Here is a 17,609-nt window from a genome sequence, read left to right on the forward strand (position 1 = left end):
TGTTCTTTTATTTAATTCTCTAGTCAAAGCAAACTTGTAAATTAACTTACGCAAAGTAAATGTCACATGACTCAATACAAACATAAGGCTAGATAAAGTATTGGATGCACCGCAAATGACAAACTATAATTGAACATAATACTACAGATAATGACAGAAATCACTAAGATCCCAAATACAACTGAATATCATACTAACTAAGATGTTGGAAACAACTAAGGTCACAGACTACGAGTTTGGAGCCGATCCACTAGCACTGGTTTCACCACGGCGCGGGCATCTGCTTCGACTATGACCCTCACCGCCACAAAGCCTACAACGCCTAGGACCACGTAGATCACGAATATCCATCTCATTCAAGAAGCGAGTTTTCTTAGGACGACCTTTGGCCACTCGCTTGAGGTGGGGATTGGGTACGAGTCTTGGTCCTTGATGCACAGGCCATGTTGTTGGGTTTCCTAGTGGCCTGAATCGGGTCTTGTATACCTTTCGGATCTCACCCATCGTATAAACCTCGTGCACATACTGTTTCCAATCCAGGCGCTGGTTTGCACAGCAGGCAAATACATGGCGACATGGAATTCGATCCACCTGAAACTCACCACAATCACAATGCTGAAGGCGCAAGTTTACTGCAAACTCCAACCCACTTGGCATCTCGCGCACTTCAAATACCTCGTTCTGCCTATCAAATAGGTTAACTTGAATGTTCCCCGCTGAGCGCTGATTTGACAGAATTTTCTGAGTTGCATATTCAGAGAATAGTTGTCCTGCACTTATACGAGCCTCAGCCTCAGCTCTCTTCCTTGTGAACAATGCATTTAGCCTGTAAAAAGTTGCCTTAACAAGGGATGTGACCGGAAGATTGCGTGCCCCTTTCAATACTCCATTAATGCACTCCACTAGGTTAGTTGTCATATGCCCCCAACGATGTCCACCATCATACGCCAAGGCATACTGCTGTCGAGGGATCCGGTCTAACCACTGCTTGTAAGCCTCCCCCCGCTCACATAATCTCTGGTAACGCATATCAAATTCACGCATTGTTCTAGAATAGCCAATGTTGACAATTAGCCTCTGCAGGTGTGGTGCCTTGAAACTCCTCAAAAAGTTGGATGCTATATGTCGGATGCAAAACATATGAATAGCTCTCGGATATTCCCATGCTCCATTACTACGACCCACAGCTGAGATGATTGACTCGTGTCGATCAGAGATAAGGGCAACACCATCCCGATTAACTACATGTGTTCGCAAATGGCTAAGAAAAAAGTGCCAGGCATCGGCAGTCTCACCTTCGACTATGGCAAATGCAAGCGGCACGATATTTCCATTGCCATCTTGTGATACTGCAACTAAAAGAGCTCCTTTATACTTTCCATACAAATGTGTGCCGTCAATCTGAACCACTGGCTTGCAACTTCTGAATGCTTTAATGCATGGGTAGAAAGCCCAGAAGACTCGTGTCAGAATCCGGAGATCTTCAACTAACTCATCCCCTCGATAGCCATATGCAGTTTCATACTCAACAGCTGCTGATGGTTCTTTTGCAACCATTGCTTCAAACCATGTGGGCAAAGCTTCATATGAAGATTCCCACCCACCAAATATTTTTTCCACTGCCTTTTGCTTGGCCAACCATGCTTTGCGATAACTTATCGTGTAGTTGAACTTCGATTGTACTTCAGCAATGACAGATTTTACTTTTATGGACGGGTCAGCCTCAACTAATGGCTTTATTGCTTCTGCAATTGTTTCAGAGTCCAGTTTAGCATGATCCTGAGATATGGTACTTCTGGTGCACGTGTGACTACCATTGTACCTCCTTATCACCCAACAATACTGTCTTTTCATAAGACTAACTCTGATAAGCCAATCACAACTTATTCCATACTGTACACATTTAGCATAGAATGTTGTTGGTTCTGATTCATATACCCTATAATCAACTCCTCTTCGAATGGTATACTCTTTAACTGATTTAGTAACAGCCTCTCTAGAGTTAAATTCCATTCCAACAGCAAATTCACCGGTAGCTACAACAGCTGGGGCTGTACCAATAATAAAACAAAAATAAATCTAAATAATATTCTATTATTATTAATAATAATGAGAACAATAAATAGTAACAACAATCTAAAAATTAAAAATAATACTAACATAAAAGCAAAACAAATAATAATATTACTAATATTAAAAAAGTAAATAACAACAACAACAAAATTACCTGTATTGACGTACTCAGGAAATTCTGGTGCATGCATGGCATCCAGATTCAAAGCATGCATAAAAGATGGCTCTCCATATGGATGTTGTCCGGTTAGTGCATTTGCAACATCAGCCACATCTCTTTCAACCATTATCTCATCTTCCTCTACATCTTCAGTTGGACCAACAACTTCATAATTACCTTCAAACTCTTCATCGCTTTCAGTATTATAACCCACCCAGTCTATGTTGGGTTCTGGAAAGTCAACATCATCGATTTCTTCGAACTCAACATACAACTCGATAAGTGAGGTCTGTGCTCTAGTTTGATGATAGGTAAAAAACATTCTTTGCATACTATCTTCATCAGTCACATGCATTATTTGAAATTGGCCAAAACCACCAAATACTAGCACAGGCTGCCTATACAGAATATTTATGACTCTTTTTTGCACTTGATGATCTACACTTTGAGAAAGTATACTCTTAAGTCCTTCATATGTTATTGACAGAGGAACAACAATAACACATGGATTCTCACATAAAAAACTCACACCTTCAGGTGTATAAGATAAAATCTGACCATTATAATATATTTTTAAACTAATATAACCCTCCATTTCATACACTCATCACACTCACTCACAAATTTTTTTCATTCTCTCAAACTGAGCACATTTTGTAGAACAAAGCTCTCATTACTTCACTTAAACTTTACTCTCATACTCCATTTTTGCGTTTTAACACAATCCAGAACTTCTTTTATAGTTACTTTTATATTTTTTTATTTCCTCCAGCACAAAACGTCACTGCCGTTTTCACAAAACGTTACTAACGTTTTTTCTTTTTTGCAATACGTCAACGACGTTTTCACCAAAAAATAATTTAAAAATATATATTCTAACTAAACGTCACTGACGTTTTCATTTAAAAAAAAATTAATATACAACACGTCGTTGACGTTTTGCTTAAAATAAAATTTAAAAAAAAAAAGTTTACACATTACGTCACTGACGTTTTCTTCCTAAAAAATTTTAAAAGTAATTTAATCAAGTCGTCGATGCCGTTTTGCCTAGTTTATTATAAAAGAAAAATCACTATGCTACAAAACGTCTTCAACGTTTTGTTTCTTTCAAAAATTTAAAGCAATCCCATAGTAGAGTAATACACAATGCTCTCCAAATATCATTGAATAACACACGTTGGTTTCTAATATACAAATAACTGAGCCGTTATATGATGACGACCATGGTATTATTGTTAGAAAAATTACTTTTTAACGGTTACTTATTTTATTTTTAATAATAATAAAAATAGTTATTAATATATTTGTTAGTAATTAGATATTAATTATCTTATATTTTATCGCTAAAAACTTTTAATAATAATTATAACAATTGTCAATATATAACAAAATTTTTAATGACCGTAAGAAATATATAATTTTTAACAAATATTTTTTTAATAATTTATATAATTAATAAAAATAATTCTAAAATTTAATATTATTTATTTTTAGTTGTGATTACTATTGTCGCTAAAATTTATTTTATCGACAATATATATGCCTAATAAAAATAATTTTAAAATTTTAACGTTATTCATTTTTAATTGTCATTATTATTATAACTAAAAATCTAATTTTTTTAAATTATATTATACTATTTTTTAGAGATAATATTCTATCTATTTTTTTAAATTTTATAATTATATAATTATTATTATTTGTACATAATATAAATATATTAAAATTAATTACTAAAAAATAAATAAAATAAAATCTCCATAGCCTCTTTCATTAATAATTATACAAGTTTGCAAACAAGATAAAAACGAATTATAAACAAAAAATACTTGTAACACTTAAAATTTATGGGCATTTCCTATAAAAAGAAAAAGTGATACACAGCATATAAAAAATTTGATCCTAAACATTATAGAAAGAATCAATTTGATTGAATTTACTATTGATTTACTATATTTTAAATTTTATTCTTAGATAAATCGAATCTATTAACATCAATTTACATAAAATCTTACTAAATCGAAGTCGATCAATTCGATTTATATAGAAATATGAATAGAGACATACATGTGTAATATGAGTTCGTATTTGGTTTAATTAAGTGTTTTACCCTTAAACTAACACAACTCCTAATAACATACTTAATTAAACAAATTTAACCATTGATTTAACAACAACCCTAACAATATATATGTTAAACTCACAAAATAATATGAAAAAAAATTCCGTTAGGGAGACAATGAGAAATCTTGACAATGGGTATAATGGATTTTAAATTTAGCCCAATACACGGAAAAAAATCCAAACAGTTATTTTAAAAAATTAACCATCTCAACCCTAATTTACCAATAGAATTTACCCAAACACCCTCTTCCTCCCAACCGTCTGCTACCCCATCCTCATCAATCATCCCACCTCTCTAGCGTTAGAAGCTCCCTCACCGCTATCAAACAACCATCGACGTAGTTATTAAAATAATCATCCGACTACCTAGTGAAATGACTATCTAACATTTGTTAATTGTATATACTTAAACTGAATCGAACAAAATAACCATCCAATTAAGAATTAAAATAACCATTTACATACCTAGTGAATTGAACATTCAATGATGATGTAAGACGAAAAAATAATTAATTAGGATCAGTGTTGAAGGCAGCAATCATAGCAATGCAGTCATCATATGAGCTTTCAAGACTAAGCCGTTGCAGCATTCGTTGTAAACCCTTCGGGATGATACCTGACGATGGCGATGAAACTTTCGTGTTCTAGAACATCTCAAAAGCTTTTCTGAGATCATCATCGTTATTGATGGTCATGAGCGTGTTGGCACGGTCTCCGGGACCTGGGAGACACCGGCGAGTTTTGGGGATGGAACGGAGGTTGAGAAATTATGTTGAAATTGAAAGTAACCATGTATTTAAATGCTAATCCTAAATTTTTAAATTTTAAATTTTGAAATTAAATAATTAATTAAGAATCTTATATTTAATTTTTTATTTTTCTTCCTTTTCAAATTTATTGTACACATTGTACACTAATATCATTGTCTCCCCATACTTTTTCTATAAAAAAATATAATAGCTATACCAATAACAAACCAATCTCATGATAATGGCTACTGTCTCTTTTTAATATCGTGGTGATAGAGACGGTAGTGACGACGATATGAACAACAACCTCGCCGGAGGATGCGACGGAGACAGCAGCAGCTGCAGATTTGACAAGCACGTGTAGCGGCAATCACAGCAGGTGTTCCAAGCGCAATGGCGACGTCGGCGGCAAGCTCCGGCGCTGGCCACAGTGAGTGTTACTCTTGGCAGTGTGAACAGACTAGGAGAGAGAGAGAAGAGAGAGAGAGAGAGAAGGCGTCGGACGAGTGAGAGGGAAGAACTTCGCGTTTGAATTCAGCCCCAAATTTATTACCGTCGGATTAATTCGATGGAAACGTTCTTCGTGTTCTCAAAACACAACGTTTCACTAAACAAAATTATTGTTGGATTTACCTACCAGTAAATTCAACAGTAGTGAGAGCGCCAAAATTTCTTTTTTTCTTTTCAAAAATCACCGTTGAAACATCAATTCCGACGGTAATATTTTAGAGTGACAAATAATTTATTGTCAAATCGGACGATAAATTTGACGAAAAATTTGCCGCTAATGTTCGACGGTAAATCTGACTGAGCGTTTTTTTATAGTGAAAGAAACTAAACTATAAAAGTTGAATTAATAATTAAGTAATGACTAAAAATAATAAATTTTAATGGCTCCTAACATTTTTCATAAATAAATAACTAAATAAACCATTTAGAAGTAATACCCTTTGGCCCTTCACAGGTTGAATACATACCTTAAATCTGTAGGGAGGAACTTTACTTCTGTCTCTGCTGTGCGCATTTTCAGATGCTTTTTTTTGTAATTATTTTTCTTTTGAAAAAAAGTTGATGTCGGCATGTCGCTGCTGAAATATACTTTACACACATATACAAGATTAATATTATACCAAAAATGCGTAGTTTTAATTTGGACGTGAACATCAATATATTGTACCATCAAGTTATTACTTATTATTCGATTAGTGACAACCAAACAGGAATCGGAAAGAAAAGGCAAACAGCTTTTGATTCATTTATTGTTTTATTGGGAGGATCAGACCCATCTCTTGTATTATTGACCTTATGTAGAATATTTTTCTCCTAACAATGAAATTTTGTTTTATAAATGATAGATTTAACTAAATTTTAAGTCTAAGAGTACATATTAAAATTATACATAATTTTTTTTATTAAAAATATTTAAATTTTTCATTAATAATAATTTTATTACATATTTTTAAGACATATATTAACTAAATCTATAAATAATTAGCTGCATTATCAAGCCAAATTTGATTTAGCTCAAAATAATAAGGAAAAGTATATGGTACCAACATATTATTTGCTAATTTATTGTCAATAACAATTAATTATTATATTTTAAACACATATTGACATATATAAAAAGACACATCCAGAAAATATATCTATAAAGACACTTCTATTAAACACAGTCATAAAAAAAATATTTTTATTAGACACATCCATGAAAACACTTCCATTAAATACAGTTAGCAGAAATACTGTTAGTAACGTAGCGGTACCGAAATAATAAACTTGTGTGCATTGTTTCATGTATCGGCCATCCTACTAATAATAGAAAGATCTATGTCAATATAATTGAAGAATTATTAAATCTATATATATGTGTACGTTTTGCCAAAAATCTGATCGATCTTCTGAGTGAAGGTATGAAATGATGAATATGAGACGACAAAAGAGCTAGAAAGGAGCAATCGGACCTGTTAGGGTATCTGATGATAGTTTAATTTCGCTTTCTTTAAGGGAGATTTCATAAGGACAACGACGATCGAAATATTAAGAAACAATCTTTTTCAGTTACTTGAATGATTGATCAGAACTTTCAATTCTATACTGATCTCAAAATTGTATTCAATTAATCAATTCCACGAACTGAAAGAGGAAGGAAAAAAAATTCTGTCGTTTTATTATGTATTGGCTTCTTTAAATAAGCTTTAATGACTAATATAAATATAAAATAAATTGAATATTTTATAATTTTGTGATATGATAGTCTTATATGTCGTTAGTCTTTTTGTCTCTCTGTTACACCCATGCATTCCATCAGACTTGACTTTGCTTCTCTTTCTGGACTCAAGCTCTTTGTTCATCATCTATTAAATAATAAATAAATGGGAACCAGCGCAAGTTGGCACAGATCGATGAGGGTCTGTGTCCCTTAACCATCTCTCTGGAGTCCGATACTTGAGGGTCGCTCACTTTATGTGCCTCTGCAGTACTCGAGGGATTAGTTATTGGGCTTCCAGTCTGATGGATACCCTGGTGCAAACCAAAAAAATTAGAATAAAATCGATTTTTTTTATAAAATAACAATAAACCCAATTTTTTTTAGAGATTTAATTGTATTTTTTAATTTTTAGAGATTTAAATGTCCAAAAAACAAAAAGTCAGGAATATAATTATCTTTTTATAAAAAAATTAAAGATGTTCGGTTTAAATGGTATGATTCGATCAAATCAAATTAGGTCTAATAATTATAATACACACAATTAGGTTTATTATTGTTGCTATAATAAACTGATTTTGTTCTGATTTATAATAAAAAATAAATTATTAACCGATTTAATAAGAATGTCCAATAATAACATGACATGTGTGAACGTTTTTAAAAAAAATATTTTTAGTGTCTTTATTAAAATGGTCTTCTAAATAAATAACTAAAACTTGGTCAATAATTGCTGATGGGTAGTGGGGAAGGGGTATGTAATTACTTGCTAAACAGTAGTACTCCATCTTTTTCTTAGTTGAAAAATATTTTACCAGAGATTTCTTTTTATACAGTATAAAATTCTTACTCAACATTTAATTATAATCAGTTAATCACTCATTCATTTTTTTACACTATTCTTTAATTATTTTTGTATTATTTTGTCAATTAATGTGAAAAAGAATTACTCTTTGTCTCCATAACACATAAAAAAAATTTCTCATATATATTTTACTCCCAAAAAGAGTTAATTGGAAGGTATTATAGAATTTATAATGTTCAAGCCAAATTGTGCTAGCTGGAAGATTTTATAAGGACTTATTAATAGACAACATTTATTAAGGCGCCACTGAATCATTTCAAGAAGAATTTAATCACTTATATATAATTATATATACAGTAGAACATTTTAGAAACTTTACATTAAATTAATCTTCAAGAGTTATAAGATAGTATTTAAGTCGTCGTCGTAAGTACTGTGATATCATCAATTTATTGTGATATATATTCTTTTAATATTTAGTAAAAGCATGTCTGTATGAAGTAATTCTTAGTGCCTTAAATGATTATACATTATTACTTGTAGCAAATAATTGATTAACTCTCCATTTATTTTGTTGGTATAGACTATAGAATACTGACCCTTTTCGTAGAACTTCTAGTACTTCCTTAACTATAATCATATTTCCCTTTCTAGAATTGGATGCGAATCTTAATTGCAAAAAAAGAGGTCCCAATCGGATAAATTCAACTTTTCTCACAACGGAGCAGATGCCTCCAATAGATAGATAAGGCACAAAAAAACTCTAATATATATATATATTGTTATAATAATAATATAAAAGTATGATATTTTCTTTATTTTTTATTTATAAAATATATACTTTCTTTAAGATTAAAATAATATATATTCTTTAATATATTATTTATCTAAAATAATAATTATAATATTTTATTACATAATATAAAAATATTTTTAGTTGATACAAAAATATTTCATTTGAATTTTTATATATTCTATGACTAATGATAAAATATTAAAAATAAATAAAATTTATTACATTAGTTATAAAAAATATATTACTATTATTTGAATTGACTAATCATTTATTACTAATTTATATTCATAATTTTATTATGATAATTGTTGAAGAATGTTTTAGTTAACTGGACCAAAAATAGATTATTTTAAATTTTTAATAAAAAATAAAAAATTTTATAAATAAAATAAAATGTCATTTTTTCTTAAAAAAAAGTTGTCATAGTTAATATTTAATAAGTTTAATTATTTTATTAATTTTTATAATTTTATCAAATTTTTAATTATGTTTTTATATATTTTTTTAATTAAATTTTTATACTACTTTTAATTTTGTAATTTAATTTTTCTTAGTGTAAAACATATTAAAATTAATTGAATATTTTTACATAAATTAAAGATATCTATAATTAAGAATCTAATAACTAGATCTTTAAAAACATATGTTTTAGAAAAAAATATTTTTGTTACAATGATTAATTTTAGTGTACAAATATACAATAATTAATTTTAGTGTACAAATAATATTTTTGTTACAAAGGAATACGCATGCACAATTTTTTTTTTCTCAAGCCGTACCAAGGACATGTCTTTGTTCTCCGTATGCATGCATAGATGTTGATTCGATATAGAGTAAGAAAAAATATTGGATGAATCACTTTCAATCAAATGATCAAAGGAAATTTGGAAAACCGACCCAAATATCTCATCTTTTTCTCCTCCGGCCTTTTGTCCTGAGCCACACTGCTCTGATCTCTTTGCCATGCCAGATAAGCAACACCGTATACCTCCCTCAAAAACCCTATATAAATAAACCCATTTGGCCATAATCCTTCAACCACACCTCATACAAAAATCATAAGTACCAACCATATATATACGCTAAAGTAGTCCTCCTTAAACCAAAACCTTTTATCCCAAATTCCGTGGCAACTCATTATTTGGCATTGTTATATATATATATAACCTTAATTATTTTCTCGATCAGGCAAGTTGCATTAATAATTAAGAATCAGTAGTAGAATGGATAGGGTGACGAAGATGGCATCAGAGAGGGCAGTGGTGATCTTCAGCAAGAGCTCATGCTGCATGTGCCACACCATCAAGACCCTCTTGTGCGAGTTCGGTGTGAACCCGGCTGTTCATGAACTTGATGAGATACCAAGAGGGAGAGACGTTGAGCAAGCTCTTTCAAGGCTAGGGTGCAACCCTTCTGTGCCGGCAGTCTTCATTGGTGGCGAGCTTGTTGGTGGAGCCAATGAAGTCATGAGCCTTCACCTTAACCGCTCCTTGATCCCAATGCTTAAGAGAGCCGGTGCTCTTTGGGTTTGAGAGCTAGAAATTAAACAAATAAACTAATCACCATGAGGAGGAGTACTAGGGACCAGCAGATTTCGTGAGTTGTAGCCATCAATTAGTCATTAATAGTGTATTTAATGGTGTGAGATTTTATTTAATGATGGAAAATCACTCATTTTCTTTTTACTGGCCAAATTTTAATAAATCTACTGCCGCTAGAGTTTCCCTTATATTATTATATGGCTGGGTTCGGATATATACTATAAAGTGCATGTATATTAGCATTATATGGTCTATATATGGTACTAAAAATAATAATAAGGCTAATAATTAACTTGACTGATCGACGTGTAGTTTTTTAAGCCTTCTTCCTTTTTTCTTTTTCTATATTAACGGTCTAGGGTTGTACTTTTAATTTCACGACGGAGAATAATAATAATATATTGGATGAAATTCCAGTACGATATTCAATATTTTGTTTATTATATTTCTATTGCCATTTAATTTTAACATAATTAATAACATCATGCATGGAAAAAGTACATATATATCTTTAGTTGCATTCGTGAGTATCATGGTACATGCTAAATTGTCCAAATTAGTTATAAGTGCTCATCATCCTGGGCAAGTGGGCATTCCGAATTCAATAAAACAAGAAATCCAAATCATATTAGCCAGGTAAATTAATGAAGTGCCTCTAGCATTTTTTTTTTTTTTGGTGACTAAGTGCCTGTAGCATTTGAAGAAAAAATAGATGACTCACACGATGTCAGGAGGCCACAAAACTTTTGCATATGTCATTGTTCGTTATTCACTTAGTTGATGAGGGGACAAATGCATAGAATGGAATAAACCTACGGCTACTAGTAGTTGAATGTGATGACATCTGTAACTTGGTTCCTCTCTCTCATTCAAATAATTAATATATAGTTAGTGTTCTTGTCTGGGACTTGGCTCTGAGGTATAAGTCGGCGGCAGCTGGAAGAGTGCTGATGATGGCCTTCTCCAATATGCTGCACCGCGAATTCTTTCCTCGTCCGAGCAATATGAAAAACCTGCAAAAATGACTCCAATGCTTAAGTCAGTTCGTGATCAAGAATTAGCTATATTAGTGATTTTCCTAGCTATGTTTTTTGTGTGTGTATTTGTCCCCTTATCAGTTAATCGCAACATCTTATTTATGTTTGGGCGAGTGCGCATGATCTCAAAATTCCTGGGATAGGAACCGAGGTATGACTAGGATCTCTCATGCTTAGTGCAACTGACGTTTGACTTGGCCTGTTTGAGGTATAACATCGATCCGAGTACTGAGGTACGAATCATAGCCCCTAAACTTGACTTGCAGATGTCGGTAGTAAGTTGGGCTTTTGTCTAAGTATCCAACGTTATACCCATTTTCCTTGCGTCCCAGCCCCCAAGCTCAACATGATGCCAACTTGCTGACTTGTCAACAACCACTCATCTTTTTGTAATTTTTTTAGTGCGCATTTAATGTCCCTGGGAACCAACAAGGCATGTTTGCAATAAATGTTAGTGGGATATTGTTTTGAGGAAATCATGACTGCTAAGTTCCTTTGGTCATGTGAACAATTTCTTTGATCTAATGGTCAGGGCTTGTTATCTTGTTTTTTATTTTTGGTGTTTACCTTAGCAATCTTTAGTTTTGTTTGTGTTGGAGACATATACTAAGGTGCAGAGGATGGTGACAAAAGGTTAGTCCTTTTTTGATTCTTTCTTTTTTCTGTACTTCTGTCAAGTTGTTAGCTATGAAAAAACTAGAGGATGAGATAGTAGAAGTGAAAGACGATTTGTACGAATAGGTGCACACTAACGTTAAATGTCGTGTTTCTCTTCTCCAAAGTGAGAAGAGCTTGTGTATCTTCAATGTTGCAAAATGGGTTCGTGGAGGTTCTGGAATTGAGATTGAGTTGCTTCCCTGTAAAGCAGAGGATAGGGTTTGTGAAAAAAGGGGGACTGGGCTTACTTCTATGTATATACCTATCTATTTACTGAATTAGGTGTGAAACTGCCTTTTATGGATTTTGAGTGTTCAGTGTTGACACAGCTCAACTGTGCTCCATCACAGTTGCATCCGAATTTCTGGGCATTCCTTCGTACCTTTGAATGTATAATGTATTTTCTGGAGACCGCCCCCACATTGCATATTTTCTTTTCTCTGTTCCAGGCAAAAAGGGTCCGCAAGGGCCTCTGGATAAATTTAAGTAGTTATCCTAGCCGTTCTATGTTCATGTTGTATAAATCTTCTTTCAAGAGTTTTAAGAAAATATTTGCAAAGCTTTGTTCCTGTGAGATGGAGTATTCGTTCTTCTTGGACTCAGAATTAGGGGAGCATTTTCCTCTGTATTGGTGTCCTGAGCCTATCCAGGTTTTGGAAACGTTAAATAGATCCGATGCAGAAGATTTGTTATTAGATTATTTGATTGATTGTTTCTCTTTTGGGAAGTTTTTATGTATTGATGACGTTCTAAAATATGAGAATGACCCTGAAGGTTTCAAAGGATATGTTGGTAAGGGTTTTGGTGGTTTTTATTTTGGTCTGTTGTGTTGTTTCTTGTCTGAACATTTCTGTTGTGTTTATATTGTTGTAGGTGGAAGAATGCCAAGCTTATCTTCGGCAAAAATGAGGACATTCTTGGAAAAGAAAAAGGAGGGAAAAGAGGTCTCGGTGAATAAGATTGAAAAGGTGACCAATGCTGATGCCACTCAGTCTGGTGCGCATCGTCGTGGCAAAAAGAGAAAGATCCCTGCGCTGGAAGGGTCGGTTGAGGTTCTCTCTTATATTGATTTGGTTTTTACTTCAGGGGTTAAGAGTGGGGTGAAAAGACAGATGCACTTACATGGGTTTGCAGCAGATGGTAGTTCAGAATCCGTTTAGAGTAACCGGTTCCCGTTTGGTGCCTTGGCAAATAGGGTTGCGCAGGATTCCAGGATGTTCAGTTATTGAAAGATATCGGTAAAGAGACCCTTGGTCAATACATGTAGGTGAGTTCAGCCTTTGCGTTTGTTATTTCTTTGCCGTTCAGGTCCAATAATTAGATTTGCTCTGTTTGCAGGTTATGGCTACTAGTTACTTTGCATTGGTCGCAGTACGGAGGTACTGGGGATTGAAGAAAAGAGGGAGGTGGATAAAGTTAATAAACTTGAGAAATCAATTGCTGAGAGGGACGGAGTTATTATGGACTTGACAAAAAGGATGAAGGATATAGAGAACGAAACTGGTACTTTGCAAGACGAGATCCGATCACTTCAATGGCAATTGAAGGAGTCTGATGTATGATATAAAATTGGGTAGACGAAATCGATGGACAGTGGAGAGTTTGAGGAGAGCACTGTCAAAAAGAAAAATGCAGGAAGATTTTAATGAGGCTGAGGCTGAAGTGAAGATGCTCATGAGGTTAGGGAGGTTTGAAGCTGAAGTTAGTAAACTTAGGTTTTGGCTTGTGATTATGTCAATGGTGGTGGTTTGTAACGTTGTGTGCACTGTGTATCTGATTCTCAGGAGGTTTTGAGCCTAAGTAGTTGTTAGTGTAAGATCAGGACAAAAATATACATGCTCGATTCTGAATTGGTCATTTGTGCACATATGGAATCCAAGAAATGTCAAATGGAGTGTTATAAGATATGTAACTTGCAAAAATTATCTATTACCAATTGTAATTCTTGTTTAGTTTCTGCTCCAAAATAACATGAAAGACAGGCAAAATAACCTAATAAGTACTTAGTAATTGACTTACTGAAATGTTCAAGTTATAGGTATAAGTTATCAACTACGATTATGCACCCATACTGAAAATCAAAATATAATCAAAATAAGGTATAGTATATGACATATCCAACAATTGTAAAATAAACTGCCATCGACAGTACAAAAAAACATAACATAAAGACGCTTGCTTCATGGATTTGGAGTGGAGTTGCTGCTTCCGCTTGATCCTTCTTTCAAGTGTGCAGTTGTTGACCCCTTTTTGGCTGGTGGACGGAAGGCTGGCTGCGGCCACCTACTTGAGCTTGATCCTCTAACTGCGGGAGTTGGCATGAAGTCCATGAACCTTGAAGTAGTGCTCTGAGAGGCAGTTTGCATGGTTTGAGGTGTCACAGTGGGTGGCACATCAGAAGCCGGGGGTGATGGACTAGTAGTAATTGGTGTTGTTGGCCTGACACTAGCCAGAGCAGATGGTGGTTGCTGACTAGTTGGCGGTGGTCTTCTCAGATTCTTCTTTTTCTTTTGTGGCCTTTTTGCAGTTGGTGGCCTAAGTGAAGGAGACATGACTGGATTAGGAAAGGGTTGAGGAACTAGAGTGGTCTCCTGCAACAGTAGACACATATGACTGACATAATTGAACACAACTTGTAAAATGAAGTTCTAAAATACATCACTAGACTTACAGTCGGGGGCTGAGATGCTGCTGCTTCAACTGCTTCAACAGCTTCCAGAGTTTTCTCTCAGAACATCTCCTCTAGTCTTGCCGCCTCCTCTTCATCATCCACAGCTGGGTGTTGACTTGAACTTTGTCCTCCAGCACTCCCAGCCATTGCCTCCTTCTTCTTGGAACAGCTACGACTGTTGTGTCCAGTCTACAATACATATATCATGAAAATAAACGTGGATATTCAAATCACAAGTAATGTAAGCATATGAACTATGGTTTACCTTTAGGCAATACTTGCAGGTGATGGGCCATACTTTCTAGGGGCCCTATGAGGATCTGAGGTGGGTTCTTTTGGGACGTCGTTCTTTTTGTCTCTTTTCAACTTTGGTCTCCCAATCTGCTTCTTGTACACTGGGTGCAGTATAGGAGGTAGATCAACATGCTGCCAGTATTCTTGACTTGGAACAGGCTGGATGACGAACTGGTATGTGCTATTATATGCCCCCATAGAGAGCCAATTGTGTGCATGTTCCTCTGGTCTCCTATTCTGGTATGCAAGGGGATCACATGCATGCCTGCACGGCAAGCCAATAAGTTTCCAAAATCTGCAACTGCAAGTCCTCTTTCCTATATCCACCATAACCTTATGTGGCAAGCACTAAACTTCGTACACATTTCCAGAATCATCTCCGGTGGGAAATGGCCGCCACTTGTTGCTCTCCCTTTTCTCTTTTTCCAGCCTACTCTGCTACACAGGAGTGATGACTCGGTTATATCCCACCAACACTTTCTTGTTTCTAGCAATGATGCTCATCATATAACACCTCACCTCTTCCAGCATAGTTATAATAGGCTTCCCTCTCATTTTCTTGATCCTATAATTGAATAATTTGCAGTTGTTGTTCGTGTAATTGTCAGACTTTGGGTATTCGCTAAAACCAGACCTACTCCATTGACTTAGAGGGATCCTGTTCAGATACTCCCAAGTATGGGGATTAACCCGTTTGATCCTATCCAGTACAGCATTAAAATCTTGAGAGGTTGTGGCCTTGGCACATCTCCACATTGCCATTTTCAATTCTGTATCCCCCCACTGTTTTCTAAAGTTCTGCCATATGTGCATAGTACAAAATCTATGATGTGCTCTTGGATTTACTTCACGCATAGCAGGGATGAGGCCCTGGTGGAGAAAAGTAAAGCAACTACATGATTATACCCCTATGAAGGACAATAACTATTCATCATATTCACAGTACCAAACATGACAGCAGGAACTATGCACAATACATTGTAAAATCACTAATAATGAAGACATACACAAAGAATAAGAATTCATTCATTACCTTCTGCATGTCTGACATGAAGTTGAACTAAGTTAAACTTTTGGGACTATTTTGTAGGCAAAAAAAGGTCAGGGAAGAAAAATTTTTTTAACTCCTACCTTAGGGACCAAAATCGTACTTAACCCTATAAATTACTAGTTCAATAATTATTCTAGATTAAAAATTAAATTAAAAGTTTTAGATCAAAGTGGCACAACAATTTTTGTACTGTTTGATATAGAAGCAAAAAAATTTATTGGGTACAACTACCTTAAATCTAATTACACTCCATCATCTCAATTGAAAAATTTATACAACCTCATATTTATATTTGAAGTCAAAGTAAATGATTTTAACTATCCTCTCAACGATACATTATTACCGAGGCATTTGTTTCGACAAAAAGTACTGAAACTGAATTACTATTACAACAAATAAAATAGGTAATACAACAAAATTTTATTTTTTTTCCAAAACATCATTTTTATTGCTCATTTATATTCTTTATTGATTATAGGAACCAACTTCACCAACACTAATGTCATCAGACCTAGATGATAACATACAAATTAAGAGATCAATGAGAAAGAAAAGCAACTAAATCTAAGACACATCTTCAGATGAAAAACATATATACAGATATGGAATAAAAAAAGGACAATAGATCAGAAAATGTATATGAGTCAACCTTTTAGAAACATCATGCATCTACAAGAATATATGACAGGAAGAAGAAAGAAATAATTTCAACAACAATAAAAAATAAAAAGGAGTACAAACACCATATAAAAAAGATTAAGTTTGTCAATTATAACAAATGCAAAAATAAAAACAACAAATAAAGATGCAGCTTTGTACAACTTCAATATAAAAGATTTTTATATTACAAGATATTTTAAATAAAAAAACACATCAAATTTAATATTGCTTTGTATATATTTTAATTAATTTTTAAATAATATAATACGTATTAAAATATACTATATACTATTATTAATTTATCACCCCACACATTGCGCGAGTCTCACTTTAATTATGTATAAATTAAATATAAAACCCATGTATATACTATGATTTACAAATAAAAAAAAGGGACAAATATACAATGCAACTTGCTTTATGACAATTGGATATTATTGTCTTCCAATATTTTTATATTTACAGTTATATACTTATATTATATATTTAAGTCTTTTTGGTAATCAAATTTAATCAAGTTGGTCCAAACTCATTAAAATAAGTTTTATTAATGAAGCGTGAATACACACTCTGATTACATGAAACAGTTCCTGCATTCCTCTCTTTTTCCTTATTCTTCGCGTTTCTCCTCCTTTTTTTTTTGGGTTCCTTCTTCTTCTTCGCATTCCTTCTTTTTTTTCGTGTGTTTCCTTCTCATCGTCGTTCTTTTATTGTTGTTAAGTTTTTTTCTTTTCCTCCTCTTCTTCCTAGTAATGTTGCATCATTATAAGTTCCTTTTCTTC

At 33.6% G+C, this 17,609-nt stretch overlaps 2 protein-coding genes across 2 annotated transcripts; one reads left to right on the plus strand and one right to left on the minus strand.

The window, feature by feature from the left end:
* Window positions 1-228: 228 nt before the first annotated feature.
* Window positions 229-2,588, minus strand: LOC107619897 (uncharacterized). Its single transcript, XM_016322135.1, has 2 exons — window positions 2,228-2,588; window positions 229-2,051 (listed from the first exon to the last, which is right to left on the minus strand). The coding sequence occupies exons 1-2, from the start codon at window positions 2,586-2,588 to the stop codon at window positions 229-231; spliced, it is 2,184 nt and encodes a 727-aa protein (XP_016177621.1).
* Window positions 2,589-9,940: 7,352 nt separating this feature from the next.
* On the plus strand, window positions 9,941-10,610 carry LOC107621790 (monothiol glutaredoxin-S2). The gene has a single exon (XM_016323787.3). It carries the CDS (start codon window positions 10,140-10,142, stop codon window positions 10,446-10,448), a length of 309 nt encoding a protein of 102 aa, XP_016179273.1. The 5' UTR covers window positions 9,941-10,139; the 3' UTR covers window positions 10,449-10,610.
* The last annotated feature ends 6,999 nt before the right edge of the window (window positions 10,611-17,609 follow it).

The sequence above is a fragment of the Arachis ipaensis genome, chromosome B10 (assembly GCF_059453495.1).
Source record: "Arachis ipaensis isolate K30076 ecotype BB chromosome B10, ASM5945349v1, whole genome shotgun sequence".
In the NCBI taxonomy this organism is placed as follows: Eukaryota; Viridiplantae; Streptophyta; class Magnoliopsida; order Fabales; family Fabaceae; genus Arachis; species Arachis ipaensis.

Coding starts and splice junctions, on each gene's coding strand:
- LOC107619897 (XM_016322135.1), bottom strand. CDS start 2,588: ATGCATGTGACTGATGAAGATAGTATGCAAAGAATGTTTTTTACCTAT. Junction 2,052..2,227: donor TCCTGAGTACGTCAATACAG/GTAATTTTGTTG, acceptor TTATTGGTACAG/CCCCAGCTGTTGTAGCTACC.
- LOC107621790 (XM_016323787.3), top strand. CDS start 10,140: ATGGATAGGGTGACGAAGATGGCATCAGAGAGGGCAGTGGTGATCTTC.